Consider the following 18,408-nt stretch of genomic DNA (forward strand, 5'->3'; position numbering starts at 1 on the left):
GCTGCCTTTCTTGGTGCGATTCTATAACTGGTACCCTGGAATGATTGACAGGCGATCGGCGGCCGTTTTAAAGCGGCCACCAACTTGGACGCTAGTTACAAAACCCAGCCCTTACTGCTTTCTATTGTCTCCTTTTGGGAATGATTTGCATCCTTTTAGAGTATATTATCCTAGTTTGTGTTTTGGAAAATACTGATATAGTCTCTATTTTTAAATGAATCTTTGGAGGTATCATATTAGAAAAAAATACCTTTGTAATTTATTGAATGATTTATCTACTAAATTTAACATATAAGTACTACTGTGTATACTTGAATATAAACCAATCTGAATATAAACTGAGATGATACTCTTCCCCTCCCCCCCAAAAAAAAGGAGGAAAAAAGGTTGACTCGAATATAAACCTAGAAATTTGGGTGATCCTGGTAAGAAAGTTTACAAAGACTAGAGATCTTTGCTATAAGTTAACACAATTTTTATAGTTTTAAATATTTTTATCAGCATAAAACCTCAAAACATTTACAGCATTTTAAACTATACTATATGGGGCTCATAAATGGAAATACATCTAAAAACCCGGCCAAGTCGGCACTTGGACGACATAAAAGAAAGGTCGTCCATAGTCTGTTATTGAGAAAGACATGGGGGAAGTCACTGCTGCCCTGGATTGGTAGCATGGAATGTTGCTATTCCTTGAGTTTTGGCCATGTATTAGGGACCTGGATTGGCCACCGTGAGAATGGGCTACTGGGCTTGATGGACCATTAGTCTGACCCAGTAAAGCTATTCATATGTTCATGCTCAAGGCCTGCCGGCTCCTGCCCCCTATGAGAATCTTTACAACAAATGCTTAAATTGTACCAAATTCTTTTACTGGGATGGGATGCAGTGGTTGTTTGGGTGATAGGCATTTGAAAAAGTTAGAATTTGCTTGCTGTATATATTCTGTCTCTGTGGCTACTACTGAGGTTAGCTACTAGCCCTCTTGCCAACACCTGTGTTTTAATTACTGATTCAGGAATGTAGTAAAATTGACTTGCATTTCTTGCCTAGTTTGGGTCTGTTGTGCTGTGCCAGCATAGCACAGATGCTCAAGGCCCCCGCATTGACCCAGAAGAGAGCATTCAAGTCGGTGAAGCATTCAAGTAGCTGAATAGCTACTGGAGGTCTTTATTGAAGCTAGTAAGGAGAAAGCTGTGGCTGCAGCAGGGTAGAATGCAGGATAGTGCAGCAGCATCGGTCATCGGGGGGGGGGGGAGGGCATACAGAAGAGTAGCATCAGTTATGGGGGGGATATGCAGGAGAACAGCTCCAGTCTTAAGAGAGTGTACAGGAGTGCAGCGTCAGTCATGGGGTAGGGGGGAGGAGTCATTGTAAATGGAGTACAAAAATGTTAGCTATCTGGTGGACTTGAATATAAACCAAGACCCTCATTTTTGGGCCATTTTTTGCATCCAAGCTGTTACCACCGCAGCTTTGTAAAGGAGGGGGGTTAATCCTCCACTGCCCCAGGTACATTAGATTGATTGTGAGCCCACTGGGACAGATAGGGAAAAATGCTTGAAGTACCTGTATGTAAACCACTTTGGGTGTGGTTGTATAACTACAAAAAGGCAGTATATAAGTCCCAATCCTTTTCCCTTTCCTTTCTAAATGAGCATGGAGAAAGGAAGAACTAACAAGCCAAATAAAACAGAGAATGCAGAGGTAGAAAGATAAGATACACTTGTATACGAGGGCTAAATTGTATGCTTTATTAAGCTGTTTTTTAAAAAATGCGCTGTAACAAAAATATTTTCACTTATGCTATAATGTTACTTATTTTTTCTGCTACATAAGATGGCTGTTAAGTACAACTATTTTAAATAGATAGGAAGCATGGGTTTGTTGTGATTTGATTCAAACATTTTGCTCATTTTATTCAGGAATGAGAGTATCTTTATTGCATGATATGAATTTTGTAAATTTGATATGAATAATTTAAATTTTGTTACTGTTATATTAAACTTTACTCTGTCTTGATATGCTTTAATTCGTTGGGGGTGGGAACTTTCTACTTCCAGTAGAATATAGAGAATGTCTGATCTTTATATCCCTAATTAGTTCCCTTCCTTCTCTTCTGTGTCACTAATCAATCTCCACTTATTGGTGGTGGTATTGCTGAAGGTTTTCCAAAACCATCATTACAAAACAGCAAATAGGATTTAAGGACTACTGTTAACAAATATTTCAAAACACAAAATAATTTTTATACAGAAATTACCAAAATTATCTCTTTTTAAACCAAAACCGTTTTGTAAATTAATTTTTTAAATTAGGCATTTTATTTCTGAAGGGCATCAAGTGATGGTTCTGGTTTAAGCCTTTTCTGTAGATTTTAACCTCTTCTTTCTTCTCTTTCTTTTGCCTCCCTGCTTCCTACTATTGGAATTTATGTCCACTTATCCAACACTGTTCTATTAAAACATCCTAGTTATCCCCATTTGTCCTCGTTCAGCATCTTGCAGCCCCATCAGCCCTCAGTTCTACAAGACAGTGAGCTACAGAAGTACAGAGCGACCAAAGCTCTCAGTCATGGCACCAGAAGCTGTTGGACGTAGAAAAACGACACACTCACCTCTGGTTGGCAATGTAAGTAAAGCAAAGTCTGTATTCTCTTTATTTAGAGCTATCAAATGAATGAATAAAATATAGTGCCATTTTTAAAAATAATTATTCAGAAAACAGTTCCTGCATAGAGTGACCATATAGCTACATGTCAAGGGACAAACTGAGCCAGTCCTGATTTTTCCCCATTGCATGTAAACTCATTTTTCTTAGGGCACCAAATCAGAACATGTGATTCTTGTGTACAAAGAGGTAAAACCGGACTGGTTTAAGTGACCTAGACATGGATATGCATGCTTTATCTATCTTATTTATTTATTATTTATTTTAAAAATTTATATACCGTCTACAACTAGGCGGTTTATATAAATGCAAACATTAAACAACAACTAGGGAATAAACATCACAAACCAAAATCTTAAAATATTTCCCTTAAAATATATCCAACCGTGCCGCTGAAGAACCGGAAGCCTCACAATGTTGTGTGTTTAGTTTTGCCACTTTGACCTGGAATCTATAAACGGTGCCATTGTCGGCAGCCACCTTAAAAGTGACCAGCAATTGTGTGTCAAATACGCGACGGCACCATTTATAGGATTGTCCCTTTGGCAAAGTTAGGTACTGGAAATGTAGGCCAGGGTTTTCAAGTCCTACATTTCCAGCTCCTACCTTTGACGTGAATTGTGCCTAACATCACTTCCAGCATTAGTCACACCCAATGTTCCCTCTAAGCTGAGCGCATGAGCGATCGCTCACTATTTTCAGTGGCGTCGCTCATACGTTTTCTCGTGTCGCTCAGCTCGTGTCGCGGGCGTAGGTGAGAGGAAGCGGTGGTGGAAGCGGTCTGCCCTGCTCGCCTTAGTGTATATTTTAAGTGGAAAGATGCAGTGGCGACTCCTCTCAGGATCCCCGACTGCATCGGACTTCCAATGCAGGTGGGGATTCGTGAAAGGAGCCACTGCCACTTCTTCAGTGGCGTACCAAGGGGGGGGGAAGTCCGCCCCGGGTGCAGCCTTAGGGGGGGTGCACAGACAGCCAGGTCCGGATCTGGCCGGCTGTGCACCCCCCCTAAGGCTGCTGTCGGAGAGGAAGTTCGGGCCAGCCAATCGCTGCCTGGCTGGGCGGAACTTCCTCTCTGATGGCAGAATTGACGTCGGGGGAATGCTGGTCGGCCCGACTGTGGGAAGCAGAGAGAGCTTGGGGCAGCCGCGGCGGTGGCTTTGAGGCCTGTTTTCCCCGATGGTGGCAGCAGTGGCTTTGTGGAGGGTAGGGAGAAAGAAAGGGGGCAGTCAGGGAGACAGAAGGGAAACAGAAAAAAAGAAAGGGGGCATCAAGAGAGAAAAAAGAAAGAAAAGGCAGTGAGAGAGGAAGAAAAAGTTAGGGGAGGGAATGAGGTCTGGAGGAGAGGAAACATACAGGCTGAAAGAAGGGAAGAAAGATTGGATGCACAGTCAGAAGATGAAAGTGCAACCAGAGACTCATGAAATCACCAGACAAGGTAGGAAAATGATTTTATTTTAAATTTAGTGATCAAAATGTGTCTGAATTTATATATGCTGTCTATATTTTGCACTATGGCCCCCTTTTACTAAACTGCAATAGTGTTTTTTAGCGCAGGGAGCCTATGATCATTGAGAGCAGCGCTGGGCATTCAGCGCAGCTCCCTGCGCTAAAAACTGCTATTGTGGTTTAGTAAAAAGGGAGGGGGTATATTTGTCTATTTTTATATGGTTGTTACTGAGGTGACAATGCATAGAGTCATCTGCCTTGCCCTCTTTGAAAAAAACCCAGAATAGGAATGATAATTAACATTTTCTCAGCGTATACTGTGCTTTGTGTTTTTTAATTTTATTGTTGGTAAATTATTTTGACTTGGTCATTTTAAAGTAACTCGCATGCCCAAAAAGATTGGGCACCCCTGAGCTAGAGCGTTGAAGCTGTGTATTTCTATTTTATCCCCCCTTTTACAAAACTGTGGAGTGTTTTTTAACGCCAGCCGTGGTGGTAGCAGCTCTGATGCTCAGAATTCTATGAGCGTCAGAGCTGTTACCACCGTGGCTAAAATCCACACTACAGTTTTGTAAAAGGGGAGGGGTTAGTTTGTGATGACATATTCCATACTAGGCGAAGGTGTTTTCTGTGTTCTGTGTGTTCGAAAGATATGGTTTTCTGTTAGGATTGATCTGTGCTGGTCTGGCTTGTTTAGTTTTACAATGGGTGTATTGATGTACTGCTCACTGCAATATGTAATTTGCTGCCTTTTCCTAGGTACTCATGTGTGACATGTGGCTTGTTACTAAAAATCATGTTTTTCGTATAGAAGGGGGGGGGCGTGCCAAAAAATAATGGGCCCCGGGTGTTACATATGCTAGGTACGCCACTGTAAGTAAAGATACCAGAAAGCTGGCGAAGCAAAAACTTTAAGTAAATTGTTATTCTTCTAAGTTTTGAGTATTTAACCCTCCCACAATCTCACGGGCACTCGTCCTCTGCGCCTGCTCATAAATTTGTGGAGTATGTAACTTGTCACTCATGCATTTTCTTTTTGCACACACCTCATCAATCCTTAGAGGGGAACATTGGTCACACCTACAGTGGCATTAAGCGTCATAAAATGCCTCCGTAGGCACAATTCTGGTGACATTATTTTAGGTTATCCAATATTACCCTAATAGAACCGTAATTCATAAAATGTTTTTGAACACATCTTAACAAAGACACCCATACTGTTGTGCAGCAGGCGCCAGGCCCTGAGGCAGGTGACCTCGCTGAGTGCTGTTTATAGTCCTGGCGTGCCTTCAAAAGTTGAAAGCCCTGCTGGGAAGATAATATTCAGAATGGCAAAGCTCCAAAATCACAATAAGGCCACAGTTCAGCCACTGTTCAAATAAAGTGGGCTTTTATTTGGTACTCAGGCAATGATCAGACATGTATCAACAAAAGCTAGCATTAGTTTAGTGGCCTACCTTCCTTAGTTCCCTATAAATCAGGGTCTCACAGTTTCTTCTTACAGGTGATTATAAATCTATATTAAAAAAAGACAAAAATCAAACAGTTCACCTGTTCCTGCAATTTGCACTGCAGCCCCTCTGGCTGCCAGGTCAGTGCATGGCTGTCAATACCCTTACTTCAGGGTAAGTCCAGGAATTTAAACTGCTGGCATTTTCCAAGTGAAAAAAAATCAAAATACAAAACAGGTAAGCATTTCACAGTTCATTGAAACACAAAACTTTCTCCTACCAATCTCACTGTGTCTACTTAAGTGTAGTCATGCTTCCCCACCAACTCTAGTAAGTTGGAGGAGTGGGGAATTGCTGAATCCACTTAAAGTAATGGCTTTTTAGGCCCCATAATCCCAACCCTTGGATCTCAACCCTTGTATTCTGCCCTACAATCCCCACTGCAGCAATGAGTGGCTTGTAACTTCAAAACCAGAAAAAACAAACCCCAAAATACAAAGTTCTGCAGACAGCACGGACAAGTGCTCTCAGTGTTTAGCAGTGTTGCAGTGTTCTAAGGTAGCAGTTGTAACAATCTTTGTATTTCCTTTCCAAATACACATAGAAAAAAAGAGTTCTTTTCAGGCAGGGCAGCTTTCCCTTTTAATTGCCCTTTCAAACTCCCAAAATAGCTTCTGGCTGCTGAGAACAAAATCAGCCAGCAAAACACAGTCCTTTTCACAGTACAGACTCAAAGCGCAGTATCAGCTTCTTCAATCCAGCAAAAAAAAGAAAGCTTTAACTCATGTCCATTTGTTCACAGACTGGTGGTAGAGCAATGTCCATTGCGTGCTCTGGTCCCAGGCATTCTAGCTGATTTGCAGGCAAGGATTCCTCCCAATCCAGCATTTCTACTTCATTTCCTTGCCTGGCCTCTGGAGCACCTAGTCATGGGTGTGTTTCCTCTCCTGGCTCAGCTCTGTCTCTCCCTGGCTTGCACTGCTCAAGCTGCCTTGACTTGTTAGTGCCATGCCCAAGCCTACATGGGAGAAGCCCAGGCTTCCGCTCTCCCTGGGCTTTCTCCTGCTCTGTAATTAACCTAGTTCAAATAAAAGAACTGTCTTCTCATTCAAATTGGTAACCAAACTTCAGGATTGCAACCGTCACGTTTGAAAGTCACTCAGAGGTATAGAGTTCTTCAAGAAGAGAGTTGCGCCCTCTAGTGATGAACCAAAGTATATTTTTCAGTCGTTGCAACTTTATTAGTTCTGGTTACGCTCCAAGTTTGATTACAAAAGTAAATAAATGTCTTTACAGTCTTTCAAACACTTGTATGAAAATACTTTGTTTTTTCTCATCTTTACAAATGAACATCGCTCTGTGAGAAAATTGAGAGCAGCTTGATAATTCAGTTTATAACAGGTTTGGGGTCTCTACGTGGCCCCGTTTCGATTCCTTCTTCAGGAGACCCTATTGTATGTAAATTGAAAAACCTTTTCAATGCTGATAGAATGCTTCAAGTTTGCGATGTGGTAACATCTGAAATATAGAATGTATATAAACAGCCGGGTATGAGAGTAGAAATTATATCTGTAATTAACCTAAGCAGGTGTGCACTTAAAGGAGACAGTTCCTGTTTCCTAGGCTGTGTCCTAACAGTGTTTGGCTTAGGTTTAAAAGTGTTTTTATCCCCACAGTGTCCTAAATCCCCCCCAAGGCTCCTGCTCTTGGGAAACCTCCCCCAAATCTGAGTCTTGGTCCATGTCAGGCTTTCTACCTGGAACAAGGCTAGCTGGAGTGCTGGGCTTGTTACAATACTAAGATAAGTACTTTATATACAAAGTTAATTGATACAATGTGCAATGATTGAGAACAATGAGACAGCAGCTACACTTCCCCCTCCACATTCGTGGTTTCCGCATTCGCAATTTCACATAATCGCGATTTTGGGGGGAGGGGAATAAAAGCAAACCCATATTTTTGCCTTCCCCCAGCCTTACCTGGTGGTCTAGCGGGCTTTTGGGGCAGGAGCGATCTTCCTACGCTCCTGCCCTGTGTAGATTGCCAATAGGAAATGGCTGTGGGGAGTTCCCATCGTAGTCTCAAGAGACTACAGGAACTCACAGCAGCCATTTCCTATTGGCAATCTGCACGGGGCAGGAGCGTAGGAAGATCGCTCCTGCCCCGAAAGCCCGCTAGACCACCAGGTAAGGCCAGGATGCCGGGGGAAGGCGGAAGGGAGTCGAGGGTGGGTCAGAGCCAGATATTCACGGTATTTCCAAGTTTCCAAGTTTATTAAATATTTTGATTTATCGCCTATTCAAAATTCAAGGCGATGTACAAGTAAATAAGAGTTTTTGGTAACGTACATACAATAATTAAATTAAAAAATAATAAACTTATGTATACAAATTACAATACATTTTAGAGGTAATTACTACAAACTATAATGAAACAGAAGGAAAATTATTTAATGGTTACAATCGCTATTAAAAACATTAAATTCAAGGGGAAAACATTAGGAAGGGGGGACGAAGACATTTAGCCTAATGATTAAATTAAGAATATGAGGGATTTAGTCGTTAAAAGCATCTATAAATAGAAAACTTTTTAGTTCAGACTTAAATTTTGACAGGTTTTTTTCACGGTCCTGCTTTGCCCCTATCCCCCGCGAATAACGAGGGAGATGTGTACTGAGCATGACTCATGTCACGGACTCATGAACGGGGTGGGAGGGGATGTACACAGATGGATCAGACACTGGTTGGCAGGCAAAAAACAAAGGGTTGGAGTGAAGGGCCAATACTCGGACTGGCAGAGGATCACGAGCAGTGTCCCGCAGGGGTCGGTGCTGGGACTGCTGCTGTTCAATATATTTATAAACGACCTGGAAACGGGAACGAAGTGTGAAGTTATAAAATTTGCGTATGACACCAAACTCTGCAGCAGGGTTAGAACCACAGAGGAGTGCGAAGACCTGCAAAGGGATCTAAGCAAACTGGAAGAGTGGGCAAATAAATGGCAAATGCGCTTTAACATAGAGAAATGCAAGGTCATGCATAGGGAAAAGGAATCCGATGTTCAGCTACAAAATGGGGGGAGCATTACTGGGAGAGAGTAAGCTTAAAAGAGACTTGGGTGTACTGGTAGATACAACAATGAAATCATCGGCACAATGAGCGGCGGCCTCAAAGAAAGCAAAGAGAATGCTGGGCATCATTAAGAAGGGTATCACAACCAGGACGAAGAAAGTCATCATGCCGCTGTATCGAGTGATGGTGCGCCCGCATCTGGAATACTGTATCCAGTATTGGTCGCCGTACCTCAAGAAGGACATGGCGATACTTGAGCGGGTCCAGAGAAGAGCAACAAAAATGATAAAAGATATGGAAGGCTGTTCATACGCTGACAGGCTGGACAAGCTGGGGCTCTTCTCCCTGGAGAAGCGGAGACTTAGAGGAGACATGATAGAAACTTTCAAGATCATGAATGACATAGAGAAGGTAGACAAGGAAAGATTCTTCAGACTACAGGGAACCACAAGTACAAGGGGGCACTCAGAGAAACTGAAAGGGGACAGATTTAGAACAAACGCCAGGAGGTTCTTCTTCACTCAGCGGGTTGTGGACACATGGAACACGCTCCCGGAGGATGTGATCGGGCAGAGTACACTACGGGGATTCAAAGAGGGATTGGATAGATTCCTGAAGGATAGGGGAATTGAGGGGTACAGATAGAGGTAGATAGGGTATAGAAAGAATATAGATAGAAAAATAAGGGGATATAGGGTGTCACCAACCGGCTCAGGACAATGGGCCCTGAGCGGCTGGGACACGGGAGTTGTGCTCTTGTGAGCCGCGGAGGGCTGCACAAGGAAAATTAGTGGAAGAAAAATACAGCCACACCAGGTAATTATAGTTCCTTAAATTAAACTCAGGATTTATTCTTAAATTAAACATAAAGCTTGTCAGGATGTTTCTGTGTTTAGCAAATAGTCCCAAAACAATAAAAAGATAAAAAAACACAAAACAGCAAACTGTCCCCAAAATGGAAATGTTCAAAAGTTCAAGCCTTTCCAAAACTCAGGCTATTGGCTTCAGCCCATACTTATTGCTCAGCAATGAAAAACAAAATATTCCAAACACCAACAGTCTTTAAACTTGACTATTGCAGCACTAGTCAGAGCTACTGCTGTGACTATCCCAGCAGCTTGAATACTGGGCAGGCAGTGCGCTTCACGTGGTGATAAACTGCCAAACAGGCCCACTATCCCACCACAAAATACGTGAGGCAAACCCCCACTACCTGGGCTGGTAACAGTCCTTTCTCATGTAAGAGAAACACACAAAAAAAAACTTTCAGAAAAGTCTTTCAAATCTTCTGGAGCTCTTGATTACTAAAGCTCCCACAGGGCAATGCATAATCATGGAAGTCCTTCATATAATAAGGTCACAGCTACTCACATTTATTCCTCGAGCGGCTTGCCTTCCATGAAGCCCACTTCCATTGGAAGAATTTCACTAATTGGAGCTGCAGAAGAATCTAGGTCAATTTCCATGGCTTGGGATTCTTCATTCTCCTTGAAAGCAGATTCTTCTCCGGCTTCCATCAGCTCCATACATTCAAGTGGAGAACTGCCATCAGTATCTCCCAGCCCTGAGCTCTCCTGCCTGTGCTGTGCCTCTCCTCCTTTTAACTGATATCCCAGGAGCTTTCCTCTCTGGGCAACTAGTTTGCAGCCCCGCCCCCAACCCTCAGGTGGGAAGTATTTCCTATCAGCAACCCTGGGCCTGAGAGGGGGATGGGCACTCTGCACTCATGCTCTCTGACTCCCTCTAGAGAGCAAGGGAGAAATAGCATCAGGAGAATCAAGAAAAGGTTTATCTGTAACACTGGGGAAAGGGTTGGCCTCTAAACAGGGCTCTGCACTAGGGACACACCTAGCAGGCATAGGCTGCGTACCACAAGGGCTAAATCAAGAAAACCTGACAGGTCGTGGACCTGATGGGCCACCGCAGGTGCGTACTGCTGAGCGCGATGGACCTCTGGTCTGACCCAGTGGAGGCAACTTCTTATGTTCTTATGTTCTTAACCATCATAGGTTTCTCTGAGCACATTACCAGTGATAGAAAGTATATGAGATATGTAGTAGTATAGTTTATACTGTTGCACGTCTCTTGAATATTGAAGTTTCAGACATTATTTTAGGTGCCAGTAGGTGCCTACATTTTTTTAAAAACTGCTTTCAATCAGTTTTAAATGGTGTTTTTAACTTAAGTTAGGTGCTGGTAAGGCACCTACCAGCATCTAACTTAAGGTACTGTTTATAGACACTGTTAGATATAATAATAAACAGTCATAGCAATTTTTCTTTGCTTAGTGATATAGTGCTGTGTTAAATGCATTCTGTTCTTCAGATACTACAGTAGATTTTAATTGGATTTATTAGTGTATAGACTTGGGGCTCCTTTTATCGCATGCACACTTTTAGCGCACGCTAACCCCCACGCTAGCTGAAAAACTACCGCCTGCTCAAGAGGAGGCAGTAACGGCTAGCGCATCCAGCAAATTAGCACGAGCTATTACGCGCGTTAAACCACTAACGCGGCTTCGTAAAAGGAGCCCTTGGTTTTTTCTTTTTTTGATTTAAAAAAAGCTCACCAGAAAAACATGCACTTAAGCAACTCATAAAGTCCAAACACAGTTTCTGAGTAGTGAGAGAGAATTACTTAGCTTGAGCAGATGACAATAAATCCTCAACGGAGCTTCCCCATTTCACTTCAGTCAAAGCTTCTTCAGGAGCAAGAAATCATGTCTAATGTCCTGCACACCAAACTGCGGCGCGTTTGGAATGAGGGTTCCTTTCAATACGTTTGTGCAGGACATTAGACATGATTTTTTGCTCCTGAAGAAGCTTTGACTGAAGCTCCGTCGAGGATTTATTGTCATCTGCTCAAGCTAAGTAATTCTCTCTCACTACTCAGAAACTTTGTTTGGACTTTATGAGTGGCTTATGTTAAAGTTAAAATATGAAACAGCATTAATGTTCAGTATAACAGGGTTTGGTTTTGGTTTTTTGTTTTTTTTTAGACTAATGATAGCTCACTGTGGGGTGACTGGACAAGATTGATCTACAGTCCTACACCCGTGGGCTCTTGAAGTCTTTTTTCTCCCCTGTATGTGAATCTGTGTGGTGTAGAGGAGTGTGTCAACTGGAGCTGGTGAAGTTTGACTCAACGATCATTCACATAATTTGTTCTGGGTTGCAGTTGATTGACTCTTTTTCTATTGGGGACTTTATATTTTTCTTTTTAAAAGCCATCTTCCCTCGATCCTCCCTTGATTTCGCAAGCCTCATGACAGTTATATTTAATCCTCTTCCTAGAGGCATGAGTCTAGCAGCTTGGAAGTCCAGTATGTGAGCATATACTGCCTGCTTGTCCTTGAAAAAGCATAGTTACTTATCTGTAGCAGGTTTTCTTCAAGGACAGCAGGCAGATATTCTCACAACCTGCCCACCTCCCCTAGCTGACTTCTTAGCTTTTGGACGGAATTGAAAGTCCTGCGAGCCAACGTCAGGCGGGAAGGCATATGCACACACGCACTGTATGGACAGTGCTAAAGTTATTAAAGTGACACTACACTTTGGTACATGTCTGTACCAGGCTCCATGGATGACATCACCCATATGTGAGAATATCTGCCTGCTGACTTCACCTGCTACAGGTGAGCAACTGTGCTTTCACTTTCTCAGAGAGACATTCTCTGTTCTTAATAATTCCTCAGATTAGAACATGGGCTTACCAAGTTGCAAGTTTTTATTTCTTGTTAGGACTGTTGATTAACCCTTAGCCGAGGTCTGATAAACCGGGAACCTACAGAGGAATGCAACAGTATTTAAATAGTTGCCAAAGAATTACCCTGACGCAGCGGGAGATTTTGTAACCCCACAAAATGTGTCATTACAGTGCGGCATAAATTTTTGAAGTTGCTGGTTTATATATTTATGATCTGCTGAGGTTAGCAGAAATAACTTTTTGGAAATTGATTGCAATAATCTGAATGAATAGTATGATAGTAAGCACTTTCTGCTGATTTTTGAATGTGAACTAAGAAGAAATTGGTGCACAACACATTTTATTAAAAGATGATAAGTAAATAATTTATATATAAAAATAAAAAAGATTAAAAGAGATTAAAATAAGTAGGAAGGAAGGGGGGGTTGTCTATGACTTAAATGGAAGCAAGCGAATTGTTCACGCTTGAAACCCAGCTGGGTTAATTGCTCCATATTCTGAGGCTTTTACATTTGCAGTAACTGAATAAAATAGTCGTCTCGTCAATGCATAATTCCACGGTGGGTGTTTTTTCTATTATTTAATATTTTTTGGACCACGTGGTCAGACAGTTATTAAGATTTATTGTTTTTACATACTAAGCCACAAATCAAACCATCTCTAGTTGCTTTGGATCGTAACATCATACTTTCAACCCTGATGAAGCCTCTCTTTGAACCACTTGCAACTTCATCGCTCAAGCATCTCACTTGGAAAGTGGTTTTCATAGTCTGCATCACATCTGCACGCCAAATCAGTGAACTTCGAGTACTTAATTTAGACCTATCTTATACAACATTCTATCACAATAGATATTACATTACATTGTATTTATTGACCGCATTACCAAAAAGTTCTATGCGGTTTGCAAAAGATTATCAATAATGAACATAATGTGTAGGTGAAGTGAGTTAAGTGAACAAGTATTTAGAGAAAAGATAAGTTTTCAGCTGTTTTCTGAATTGTCCATAGGAGACAGCTGTGAGTAATAATGAACAAAATTCTTTTTCATAGGAGGCTACCTGAATTGCTAAAGAATGATTAAGAAATTTCTTACTTTTGCAGCCCTTTACAGGAGGGAAATTGAATAGAGCATGAATCTTTCTGCTATGTTTATTCATAGCTATGGAGAAACTGTTAACCAGGTAAATAGGGGCTAAACCGTAAAGAACTTTGTAACTAAAACAGTACATGGGCCTCTACAAGCAAACAGTACAGTTCACGATAAAACAAAGTGACATGATCGTACTTCCTCAATCAGTATTAGTCTTGACAGTTCTTTCTTAGTAATTGATAGATAGACAATGTTGCAATAGTCAAAGAGACTCAGTAACAGTGACTGGACCAATAATCTAAAAGCGGAACACTCAAAATAAGGTCTAATGATTCGCAATCTCCATAAAGTAAAATAATTTTTACGCATAACATAGAAACATAGAAGATGACGGCAGAAAAGGGCTATAGCTCATCAAGTCTGCCCACTCTGCTTACCCACCCCCTGTCTATGCCCTAATGACCCAATTTCCTTATCTTGACCCTCGTAGGGATCCCACATGGGTATCCCATTTATTCTTAAAGTCTGGCACGCTGTCTGCCTCGATCACCTGCACTGGAAGCTTGTTCCAATGATCAACCACTCTCTCTGTGAAGAAATACTTTCTGGTGTCGCCATTAAATTTTCCGCCCCTGAGTTTGAACGGGTGCCCTCTTGTGGCCGAGGGTCCCTTGAGAAAGAAAATATCATCTTCCACTTCGACACGTCCTGTGAGGTACTTAAATGTTTAGATCATGTCTCCCCTCTCCCTACGTTCCTCAAGAGTGTAGAGCTGCAATTTGTTCAGTCTCTCTTCGTACGAGAGACCCTTGAGCCCCGAAATCATCCTGGTGGCCGTCCGTTGAACCGATTCAATTCTGCGCACATCTTTATTGTAATGTGGCCTCCAGAATTGCACACAGTACTCCAGATGAGGTCTCACCATGGCCCTGTACAATGGCATTATGACTTCAGGCTTTCGGCTGATGAAACTTCTATTGATACAACACAATATCTGCCTTGCCTTAGATGAAGCCTTCTCCACTTGATTGGCAGTTTTCATGTCTGCACTGATGATTACTCCTAAATCTCGTTCTGCTGAAGTCCTAGTTAAAGTTTCTCCGTTCAAGAAGTACGTCCTGTATGGATTTCCGCTTCCGAGGTGCATGACCTTACATTTCTTAGCATTGAAGCCTAGCTGCCAGGTTGAGGACCAACTTTCCAATGTAAGCAGGTCCTGCACCATATAATTCTGTAAACTGCATTCACTTACTATATTACATAGTTTGGCGTCATCGGCGAATAGTGTTATTTTACCTTGAAGCCCTTAAGTCAGATCCCCTATGAATATGTTGAAAAGGAGTGGACCCAGGACCGAGCCCTGCGGCACTCCACTGGTCACCTCCAATGTTTTAGAGAGGGTACCATTAACCACCACCCTCTGAAGTCTGCCACTCAGCCAATCATTGACCCATGCAGTTAGTGTCTCTCCTAACCCCATCGATTCCATCTTGCTTAGCAGCCTGCAGTGTGGGACACTGTCAAAAGCTTTACTGAAGTCCAGGTACACGACGTCCAAAGACTCTCCCAAGTCCAACTTTCTTGTTACCCAGTCAAAGAAGGTGATGAGATTGGATTGGCAGGACCTACCCTTGGTGAATCCATGCTGACTGGGATCCCGAAGATTCCCTTCATTCAAGATCGTGTCCAATTTGCTTTTAATTAGTGTTTCCATGAGTTTGCACACTATTGATGTGAGACTCACCGGTCTATAATTCGCAGCCTCTGCCCTGCAACCCTTTTTATGCAGAGGAACGACATTAGCTAATTTCCAGTCCAGGGGAACTTTCCCCTTACTTAGGGAGAGATTGAATAGCTCAGCCAACGGTTTCGCCAGGACATCGCTCAATTCTCTGAGCACTCTTGGGTGCAAATTGTCTGGTCCCATGGCTTTGTCCACCTTGAGTCTTGCCAGTTCACTGTAAACTTCACCTGGTGTGAACTCAAAATTCTGAAACGGGTCTTCTGTGCTTTGTGTTGCCTTCAACTGCGGACCGTGTCCCGGTGCCTCACAGGTGAAGACTGAGCAGAAGTATTCATTCAGTAGTTCAGCTTTATTGGAATCTGCTTCCACGTAACTTCCGTCCGGTCTTCTAAGGCGTACTATCCCGCCTGTGTTCCTTTTTCTGTCACTAATATACCTGAAGAAGGATTTGTCCCCCTTTTTAATGTTTTTTGCCAGAATTTCTTCCACTCGAAGTTTTGCCTCCCTAACTGCCATTTTGACCGCTGTAGACCTGGTCCTATATTCTACTTTTGCCTCTCTTTTTTCCGTGCGCTTGTAGGAGAGAAACGCTTTTTTCTTCTCCTTAATGAGGTGCGAGATCTTCGCGGTGAACCATTGGGGTTCATTGTTTCTTTGTCGTTTATTTACTGATTTTATGAAGCAGCTAGTTGCTTCATGTATGGTTGATTTCAGTGTTAGCCACTTAGCTTCTACATCATCGGTCTCCGCTTGGTCCTGCAGCGTCTGATGGACGAAATCTCCCATGCGTGCGAAGTCTGTGCCCCGGAAATTGAGTACCTTTGTTTTCGTGTTTGATCTAGGGAAGCCTTTCCTAAGGTTGAACCATACTATGTTGTGGTCGCTGGAGGCTAGCGTATCTCCTACTGAGACCTCTGAGACGCTTTCCCCATTGGTGAGTACCAGGTTGAGGATCGCCTGGGCCCTAGTGGGCTCCGTTACCATTTGTTTGAGACATGCTCCCTTTATGGAGGTTAAGAGCTTCCTGCTACCGCTGGTTGTCGCTGAAAATGAGTTCCAGTCTGCATCAGGCATATTGAAGTCCCCTAGCAGTACAGCTTCTCCTCGTAGAGTGATATTCTCTATGTCTTCAATTAATTCTGCGTCCATGTCTTCCAGTTGTCTTGGGGGTCTGTATACCACACCTAGATACATGCATTTTTCTCTGCCTCTTGCCAGGTTTACCCAGAGGGACTCCCCGGTGTACTTGACATCTGTGATCCTGGTGGTTTTGATGTCCTCTTTAATGTATAGAGCTACCCCCCCTCCTAACCTGCCCTCTCTGTCCTGACGAAGTAGATTGTAGCCCGGTATAGCCATATCCCACCCATGTGAGTCCGTGAACCAAGTTTCAGATATTGCCACCACATCTAGGTCGGCATTCCTTATTTCAGCCTCCAATTCTAGAATTTTGTTACCTAAACTGTGTGCATTGACATACATGGCCCTCCATATCTTGTGTTTGCTAAGTCCCTGTGAGGCGTATCCTACCCGAGTCGGTGTGACTCCCAAAGAACTGTTTGCAATGTGGGTACTTACCTTGGACATGGAAGCGGAGTTTCGACTCACCTCATCAGGATAATTCCTTTCTGCACTAATATGTGAATGGGTACCCTCCCCCGACTTACCTAGTTTAAAGCCCTGTGAAGCAGGCGGGCTAGTCGGTGTCCGAAGACGTTCTTACCCCTACAAGTCAGATGGAGTCCGTCTGGTCCCTGAAGTCCTTGTAGCGCTTCCCCATGGTTTAGGAATTCGAAGTTCATATCCCGGCACCATCCCTGTAGCCACTTGTTCGTCCTCAGGATACGTTCATCTCTGGCTCTTCCCTTGCCTCTAACTGGGAGGATCGATGAGAAAGCCACCATAACTGCATCTGTCTGATCCTTCATCGTGAGATGTTGATCTAAAACAATACCTAGAATTTTAATCGTTGGGTGAATTACATATGATGTAGAATGTATAGTAATAGTGTGTTCATGAGAAATTTTACTAGGTGATGCTACAAAGTACTTTGTTTTGTCTGAGTTAAGCTTTAGTTTAAATTGCTGCATTCAAAGATTCATCCTTTCCATGACAGTCTCTATTTTAATAATAATCTGAGTTAGAACCGAATTACAAGGTATAACTATCGTGATGTAATCAGCGTAACTGAATAATCTTATATCAAGATTTCTTAAACACAAGCCTAGCAAAGAAAGGTAGACATTAAATAATGTAGGAGATAACTACATTATTTAATAGACTACTGCAACATATTATACCTCCCCTGCCAAGCGGCCATGATAAAGCAACTACAAACAATACAAAATACAGTCCTAAGACTCATCTACTCATTGAAAAAATATGACCGCATCACAGAGGCATACCACGATTCACACTGGCTCCCAATACAAGCAAGAGTACACTTCAAATTCTATTGCCTACTATTCAAAGCTATTAACGGAGACAGCCCAGCCTACTGGAACAACCGACTAATTCAAGCCACCTCAACCAGACACAGAAGAACCCACTCACTATTCACTCACCTGCCAACCAAAAATGTTAAATGAAGAAAACTATATGACAACCTAATGGCCACCAGAGCAGCAAAACTAGACAGACAAATCACCAATCTGCTGTCTTCGACCACAGACTACAAAACCTTCAAAAAAGAAACAAAAATTCTACTCTTCAAAAAATACATAAAACCTATCTAACACGACCAGTTCCTTCCCAAGCTCCACCTACCACACTGTCTACTCCTATCAAATCTATAATGTTCTAATTACCCAACACGTATTACCTTAATTTCTCGACAATTCTTATGTAATCTACCTATATATCTTGTAACTTCATGACAATTCTTATGTAATCTGCCTTGAACCGCAAGGTAATGGTGGAATAGAAATCACTAATGTAATGTAATGTAATAACGGGGATCCCTGAGGCACGCCGCATGGATTTTTCCAGCTAGAGGAGAGTTGAGTCAGAAATCTAACTTGATAACATCTAGATTCCAAGAATCTCTTAAACCATGTAATCCTTAAACCATGTAATCCTAAAGTATCCAAGGTTGGTATGATCTACCAAGTCAAAGGCATTACTCAGATCGAATTGAAGCACCAAAGCGCTGCTACCTTTGCTTAGTAAGTTATTTTTTATTTAGTTATACAATTTTCAGATATTACAAGTTAACACTTTATAAAGTAA

At 42.3% G+C, this 18,408-nt stretch overlaps 1 protein-coding gene across 7 annotated transcripts in view; it reads left to right on the top strand.

The window, feature by feature from the left end:
- The window catches only part of MAP7 (microtubule associated protein 7), a 243,559-nt gene that overhangs the window by 154,480 nt on the left and 70,671 nt on the right, over positions 1 to 18,408 (top strand). For 6 of the 7 annotated variants that reach the window (XM_033937512.1, XM_033937511.1, XM_033937509.1 and 3 more), the window contains exon 8: positions 2,474 to 2,631. In XM_033937512.1, the coding sequence (XP_033793403.1) occupies positions 2,474 to 2,631 (158 nt within the window). The remainder of the gene's footprint in view (positions 1 to 2,473; positions 2,632 to 18,408) is intronic. The other variant, XM_033937507.1, reaches the window with a different exon arrangement.

Source organism: Geotrypetes seraphini, chromosome 3 (assembly GCF_902459505.1).
Source record: "Geotrypetes seraphini chromosome 3, aGeoSer1.1, whole genome shotgun sequence".
Taxonomy (NCBI): Eukaryota; Metazoa; Chordata; class Amphibia; order Gymnophiona; family Dermophiidae; genus Geotrypetes; species Geotrypetes seraphini.